Raw genomic sequence first — 8,093 nt, forward strand, 5'->3', positions numbered from 1 at the left:
CACATTTCAGAAGGAAATGAAATTTCAGCTGCTGTGCAATCACTACTGCAAGGCTCAGTGTTGTCTGTAATGAAACATTTGTGGAGGTTTTTTGTAGTAAGTTATGTGGAGACAGGGAATTCCAAAGCGAGTTACAGTAAAAATTCAGGTTTATGTTCTCTGTGAATGCCTGGGTATGGGTAAAATTTGCAGTCGAGACAAAAAGCATCTGCAGCCAGATCACAAAACTGAACATAACTGAAGCAAATGCACATGGAATTCAAAGGCCTGAGGAGCACTTTGGCACATGTCAAATAGCCAACACATTTGTTCTTTCACTGAAGGGCATTTACTCCTCTATCATGTGAATGATTATTAATTATTCAAAAATATTCCAAAAGACTTTTCCACTCTGCACAGCAGCTTAAACAAGGACAGAGACTTTTTTTCTAGATTATAATTTGTAAAATACTTTAAACTTTCACTTTTCTTTTGTAAGGAAGCAGTACTGTAATGCCAGTATTTTCAGATGTTCATGGAGAAATCTGATATTTGTTATTAATATATTTTCTTTGTTAAATACTTACTTCAAAATACCCCTTATATCAGGCACAAACCCAAGAGTGTGAATTTCTCTTCACAGCCTTAGAAAATGAAAACTTTTTACTAGGACCTAGATGAACTAGCTGAGCTAAACCCCTGTTACTACGCTTTTCTGAGACATTACTTATTAGTAACAAAATATCTTTTACTTTCTATTAAGATTTATTACTTTAATAATAAAGCATTTTCTTCTGCTCTCATCTTGAATGCAATAGAGCAAGTCCAGCATAAGCTGTGAGCTCATGTGAATGAGAAGATTCCTATTTTGAGAGAGAACTTTTAAGCCTTCAGTCACTTTGCCTGAGCTGTCACCAGCAGCCACTGAGCCTCTCGTGTCCTGTGTGGGCCCTGCCACTGCAGCCCAGGCCCAGAACATTTCCCCTACACTACAGGAAAGGCAAGAATGACTTCATTTAAATAAGTAAGGGTAAAAGCTAAGGGTAAACAAAGCCTTTGTGCTGCTTTTCTGAGAGCTGGGTGTCTTTACTGAGAGATTTCCCAGAGGAGCCGTGCCTGGAGCACCCACGTGTCAGTGAACAACTGCAGTTTCCAAAGCAAAAGCCTGGAATGGGAGAAATGCCTGTGGTACTTCTGCTGGGGGCTGGAAGAACGGGCACAGCTCTGCCCTCGGCTGCTGCTGGTTGATGGAATCCCCAGGTACTGAGAAACTGTCACTTCTAAGGAAGGATGAAGCTGTTTTAAGACAAAAATCAATGTCTGGCCTCATCAGAGAATTGTTGGAAGTAAATGTCTGGCTGAGGGGGTGACTCTCAGCACACAGGTACACGAAGAAATAGAGAAACAGAGCTTTGCTTTAGCACGTGTTGCCCACTGGCAGCAATGCTGGCAGTGCTGAGGCCCATTCACAGCCCCAGGAAACAAGAAAACACACTGGTCTTGGTTTTGGGTTTTTGAACCAACAATAAGGTATTTCTTCTGTTACAAAAGCCTCAGAATATTATTTTGAAGCTGACAATCCCAAATCAATCAGCAGGCTCTAAGAAAGGAGAGTAGATAAGAGTTCCATGGTGCCAAAGGATCCAAAACCAGGCATCCCTTCACCCACTTCACACTCAGAAAGAAGCAAGTAACATTCCCACACTTGAATTTGAATGATCTTGTACCATCATCAGTTGCAAGTAAGAATTGGCTCCTTGTTTTCAGAAGTGTTTCAGAAGATCTCAGTGAAGGGCATGAGTTCACTACACTGAATTAGGTGCTCCCAGGTCCTCGGAAGGTCGATTGACACCAGGTGTTCCCAGCCTGCACTTTCCAAAGAAACTGGTGTTTGCCCAACTGTCCAACACAGTCTTGCAAAAAGCTCTGACAACACAGCTTGCATCAGCTTCCACCAAATGAACAGATAAATGTAGGTGGGACTTCGCCTTCTGAATCCTGAGAACAGGAGGTGTCAGGAGGAGCAGGGAGGTCCCTCCTGGATGCAGAGAGGGCAGTGCTGATGGCACCCTAACTCACTGCCCTGAAGGGAAGTGCTCTGCACAGACCCTCACAAACCCTGCACAGTGTGCTGGCACTAAAGAACACGTCACCAGCAGTGCCACAGCCGTGTCTACACAGTCTGAGTTACTCAGCTCTGAGTCAACTGAAGGACTAGTATGGTATTTGTTGATCTGATGTCACTTAGGCACTTATTCACATGGAATGTCTATCCAACAACAGTCACACACTGCAAGGAGCGCAAGACGGTGAACATCAAAACTCACTGATAATTTTCCATTTAGAAGAGCCAATTTTTCTGTGGCCATCTCTCTAACAGATTCTGCCTTCTTGCTGTGGATCCTGTCCAGTTCCATCCACGCTGGTACTGGTAAGACAAGAAACATCTGTTCCCTCACATATCTCAGCAAGCTCTGAGTCTCTGAGGAAATCTTGCTCGGAGCTGCCCAAGTGAGATGGTCCAATGTGAGGCCCCGGCTGTCGCTCGGAGCTGCAGAGTCCCTCTCCAGCACAGTCACTGGGACACGGCCACCAGCACCCTTCCAGTTTGGTTCTTTGAGGATGGCAGGAAAAAAGAAGGTCTGCAAGTTCTCTGTAGAATTGTTCTCCATATTGTCCAGGGAAAAAGACAAAGCTGCAGAGCAGTGCTCTGAGTATCCTTCTGGCTGCAGGTTGAGGACCACGGCTCAGTACACACTGACATTCGAGGCGGGCGCTCAGCTCCTTCCAGATGTCACATGTGTCCCTGTGGTTCCAGCCTGTCTGGGACATTCCTGCTGCCAGGAGCTCCAGACACCCGAGCACAGCACAGTCTGTCTCAGCAGCACTAAGGCAGATGCTCTTCAGGATCACCCCTGCAGTGCTTCACTCTGAGCACTGCTTTCACTTCACATCTACCAATGAGGGCCTGACACTCCCTGACAGACCAGGTTAAAAAAACCTGTTGATGCTGACTCTTTTACTACATTTTCAGGCACTTAGTTATTATTTAAATCCATCCTCTAACAGGCAACTCATTTCTTTACATATAAGAGCTATGGCCAGGATGAACTTCCAGGTACCAGGAAGAACTGAAAGACAGCTGATTCTGCCCTGTTCCTCCCTCAGTAAATTCAGCAACTTTCTTGACACAAGGCCCAGCTCCAACAGGCATCAACTAATACAAATACAAATCACCAGTCCTGATTCAAGTCACCTGCAGAATGTCTGTGGACAAACAACTAAAAAAATTCTGTCATGTACAACACTGCTTAATATCACATAAGTCTGAGACTTCACTCTTATTCAGGAGTTTTCCAGTCTCTATAATTCAATTTATTCCTATCCCTGTAGGACCAGTGCTCTAAAAAGCACTCAAGAGTGACAACAGTTCTGGCTGTTCTCCCAAACTTTTAGATCTGTTCTGTATGATCCTAAAATGCACTTAAACTACTACTTACAGAAAAATCCTCACAGTCCCACTATTTTATATGCTATCCTAAATGTAAAACCTCTTTTTTTAAACCAACTACATTCTTCTAAAACAGTAAGCGCACAGTGACAGGCATTTTAAACAAGTACTTCTTATTTATTCACAATTTAGATAAAGTTTAAGGAAAGACAAAAGAAATACAAAGGACAACATTAAAATGAAAAGGAATTTTAGTGACTGAAGTGAGTTTCTACAGCCAGTGCTCTCCATACAATTCCAAGTATCATCCAAACACTGCAGATGCAGATTTCAAATAAAATCCCATACCAAACCGCTATGACTACTCCCTCTGAAAATCAGACTGGGAGTGGAAGTTAGCCACCTTTATCTAGGAGTACACAAACCAGAAATTCTTTCAGTTTTGCCTTAAAGCCACATTTATCTTTTACAAGATGGAATCTGCAATACAATTTCAAGCAGCATTTTTCGTTTTGTCTGAGCTCTGCTATAAAAAAAGTCAGTGTCAACCTTCTGTGTAACAAACCAGCCTTTGATCTTGCTTGTGGAATATCTCAGAGCAGACTCACACTGGCAGCTTGGAGGTATCCTTGGAGATACTGCAACGCTTCTGCGTTCAGGCTGGTGCTCAGCATGGACAGAACCTTAAAGCACAGGACAGAGCAGAGGGGTCAGTGACACTCAGCCCTCTGCCACACCCTGTTAACACACGTCATACAAGGGCAGACACAGAGCAGCAGTTACCCATGGTGAAAGCAGCTCATCTCTCAGGCAATCTTTACTAACTAAAATCTTGAACAAAACAAGGATACTGTGGGGTAAGGGAGTTAACTGTACACTCCACTTGCCTGACTTTATATGAGCTGCCTGAATTTCCTGAGTATGTGCAACTGAACTAGAGACAAGCATTAGTTATAAGCCATCAAGTGGGTAATTTTCCATTTTGGAAATGGCATATTTAAGCTTATTGCTAAACTAAGTGCTGTGAAAATAAGGCCTTTCTAAGGTTACTAAGAAAAAAAACTCGCAGAAGCTATGTTCCAATAAAGAATAAGACACAGCAAGATCTTGCATTCTGGTTATGACCCACTTCATTTTGCTGATTATCAAACATCAGCAAAGAGACCCGTTCTCACAGGGGCATTCCCTCCCTGCTGAACACAGCACTAGGGTGCACGTGCACGAGTCACCTACCCTGCCCGGGCACGCTGTTGACAGTTTGTGAAGAGACTGTGCCAGATGGATTCTAGGATTGTTCACCATTTGACCTACAGGATCGTGTTCTTTTTTCCCAGCAAAGGCTAGCTGGGAGAATGCAGTCTGGTAGCCTGGAGTATCCTCGATGTCAATGAAGTGTTCCTCGTCAGGGATTGTGTCATCCTCAGGCAGCTCGAAGAGGCCAATGAGGGCCTGCAGCAAAGGAATCCTGGGTGTAGAGAGGGGAGGGGAACACTGGAGCACTTAAAATGTGTTAGGACAGGCTGTGTTTTACAAGAATGCTCAAATTACTTGGAACCCTTTATAATTTAGCCTTTGCAGGTACTTGCTTAGCTACTGAAATTGTAAATGTCCAAGGTAAACTGGACTAGAACTGTAGATCTGTGTACTTTACAGGCACAATGGAGGTGTTTATATTAATAGCATGAGCAATATATTATCAGGTCAAATATTTATCAGGTCAAGTTGTCATGAAACATATCTAAGGAAAGCAATTCTTCTCCAGATTACAACTTTCCCCTAAGTACATTAAAAAAGTTTTAGTCCAGGGATCCTGGACTGGATCCAGTTATGGTCATTACATTCAGACTTCCTGATACCCTAGACTGCTGGACTGGCTTATAATCTTCCCAGATAGCTTTCCCCAAAACTGCACTCTCAAACTAAGACATTACAATCTCTCTGTCAGGTTGTGAGTATTCTCAGGTCTCCTAACTGGAACAGTTACAACTCAAAAGTGGGCCTAGCTTTTCAGAAAGAACACAAGTTGAAAGAAAGTAGTGTATTTCCTTAAATGGAGCTCTAGCCAGCCAAATCCATGCTATCCCCACCAAAAACATCTCAAACCAGTTCTGGCATCTACTTTGGAAACACTCTTTCATTTTTGTGGTATGAAAAGCCTAAAACTCAGCCTCACAACAACAGTGGGCCTGAAGAAATCACAACGGAGTTTATTTGAAGGATCTGTTTTGGTGAAAGCTCCTATTTCCAAAAACTCCAAGAGCCTCACTAGCAGAACCTGAAGAAGTGTGGTACCTACCACAGCTTGGTGTACTCAGTGTCCATCATGGGAGGACATTCTGTTAATATTTTTGTAATGCCAACAGCGCAGATTTTCTTTTCAACTTGTCCAGACACTTTCTGGATTTCAGGAATTATAATTTTCTCCAAAACCATTCCAAACATCCTATTATGAAATTGAGAGAAAAAGTATTAGAAAGCCTTATCAGCCTCATGGTGACAGAAGAAAACCAGAAACAATATGAATCACTAGGAAATAGAGAATACAAGATAATTTGTTAAGATGGTGCCCTGTTGCAGTAGACATTTGCACATACAACCTTTTTGCAAAGGATAAAGACTTTTTATGACCTGCTTAGATCAGTAACTTGAACTATCAATGAGGAACTGTGGGCAGAAAATAAGAAGAATTGCTAGACATGAACCACATGAACCACAACAGGAGAAACATCTGGCCAGTCAAATTAGTGACAAACAGAGTTTGCCAGTTCAGCTAAAGAGACTACTTTCTTACTTCAAAGATAAAAATTACACAGCAGTCTTAAATAAACCCAAACAAACAAAACATACTAACTTTGGCTGTATGCTGTCAAATATCTCCTGCAGAGCTAATGCCCCATATCTTATGCAATACAAGTTAATGAAGACGAGAAAACCTGTAACAAGAAAAAGCTCAAATTAAAACTCAACATGGAAACAAAAGAATAGCTTTAGAGCCTGCAGCAAAATATATTCTAACAAGTTTTTCAAGGGGATAGAAACTGCAGCCTTTATAAATGTTCACTTCTAGTGAAGTACATAAACTTGCTGCCTTGAAGTTGGCCTAAAAACTGCTGATCTTCTCATGTATCACAAGACTTAAAATGTTAAACACTGAAAGCATCGCTTTGGTTTTGTTTGTGGAGGACCATTATGAGCAACCTTGTAATTCTTGCTCCTATCAGGGGCATTAATCAGATTTTATAGGATTAAGTAATCGACATTGTGTAATTTGTGTAGAGATAATATCATTAAAATATTTTCATCAGTATGACAATCTTCTTGTCTATGTATTTCAGTTATTGGTCACAGCTTTGCCAGTTTAACATAAAACCTTTATAAATAACTTTAGTCATTTAAGGCAAAAAATGACACAAAAGAATGGAATATTTCCCAGAAACTCCATACAACAGTGGTCAGCATTGCTGTGCTATGTGAGAGGCAAAGTTTCCTGCTCTTAGTTGGAGACTAAATGGACACACTTTCAAATAATCAACACCAAAACACACACTAGCAAAGGAAGAGGACTACACAACTCTTGTCCCCCTATTTTAGTTCCATTCCCTCAATTTTCATGAAATAAGTGTCACCTGCTGTGGTGACTGCCCCTTATGCCCCCCTTGATTATAGAAATAATTTGGAGCAAGTCCCTGGAGTCACCAGAACCCCTCCATCCATGTACCCACAGGACACTTGATCCATGCAGCTGCACACTGAACTGCTGGTGTAACACTGCAGCTTTTCAGAGCCAGGAACTTACTTTTGATAAACTTTGTTGTTTTGGAATTTTGAAGTCTTTGGAATAACAAAATGAAGATCTGTTTCCTGTACTGGTCAACTGATTCACTGGAAATTTAAAAGAAGAGTTATTCAATCACATTAGGATTTTACTGACGTCACTTCACAGAAAACATGCATAAAATCGTTCAAATCTATTTGACTGACAAATGTGACATTTTTGGCTGTGAAGATTAACATTTGGCATGATTGCACACTTTATAATTAAAGTCTACAGAAGTTAGTTTTGAATATAATTTGAACTCATACTCACGGAGGCATATGTTCAATGATACTGTTTAAAAGATAGAAGCCTTGATGATCATTAGCTTTAGAGGCAATCAACTTCTGGAACACACCTAACAACCCAGGCTGCAAGAAAAGCAAATATAAGACTTTAGACAACTATTCTTCATATGTGATCTACCAGAAAGTTGGCCCTTACTATCTAAGACATACACCAAGGGAAAAGCATTCATAACCTAAACCAGGATTCTGTTTCTGCAGTTGAGGACAAGGAAGACACATTTTGGCTCCTTCTCACTCACTCTTCTCAAGACTGTTCTGAACAGACCCCCTGAGAGTCCTCCTTCATGTTCAACATGAAGCAAAGACAAGAAAATTGTGCAAACTTATCTACTTGCAAAAACTAAGTGCAGGAGTTTTCCATCCCAGCTGACAGAAGCAGGACAGCCCAGGATTCATCTTACCCACATAATGTAAAAGCACCCAAAAAGCTGCATCCAGAGCGTTTGTCTTTATATGTAAGCACCACTATGTAAGCACCCAAATTCTGCACGAGTCCAGCTGCTGCCTAAAGCCCAGCTCCCCCCAGCTGCTGCCTAAAGCC

General features: G+C 41.7%; 1 protein-coding gene across 5 annotated transcripts in view; it reads right to left on the minus strand.

Moving 5' to 3' along the window:
- Positions 1-3,582: 3,582 nt before the first annotated feature.
- Positions 3,583-8,093, minus strand: part of CSE1L (chromosome segregation 1 like) — a 21,058-nt gene continuing 16,547 nt past the window's right edge. For 4 of the 5 annotated variants that reach the window (XM_027697330.1, XM_027697331.1, XM_027697332.1 and 1 more), the window contains exons 20-25: positions 7,518-7,615; positions 7,227-7,312; positions 6,282-6,363; positions 5,727-5,873; positions 4,664-4,895; positions 3,726-4,113 (exon numbers count right to left, since the gene is read on the minus strand). In XM_027697330.1, coding sequence (XP_027553131.1) covers positions 4,024-4,113; positions 4,664-4,895; positions 5,727-5,873; positions 6,282-6,363; positions 7,227-7,312; positions 7,518-7,615 — 735 coding nt within the window. In that variant the 3' untranslated portion in view covers positions 3,726-4,023. Of the gene's footprint in view, positions 4,114-4,663; positions 4,896-5,726; positions 5,874-6,281; positions 6,364-7,226; positions 7,313-7,517; positions 7,616-8,093 lie in introns of all 5 variants that reach the window. The other variant, XM_027697334.1, reaches the window with a different exon arrangement.

Source organism: Neopelma chrysocephalum, unplaced genomic scaffold (genome assembly GCF_003984885.1).
Source record: "Neopelma chrysocephalum unplaced genomic scaffold, ASM398488v2 Primary Assembly neopelma1_119, whole genome shotgun sequence".
Classification (NCBI taxonomy): domain Eukaryota; kingdom Metazoa; phylum Chordata; class Aves; order Passeriformes; family Pipridae; genus Neopelma; species Neopelma chrysocephalum.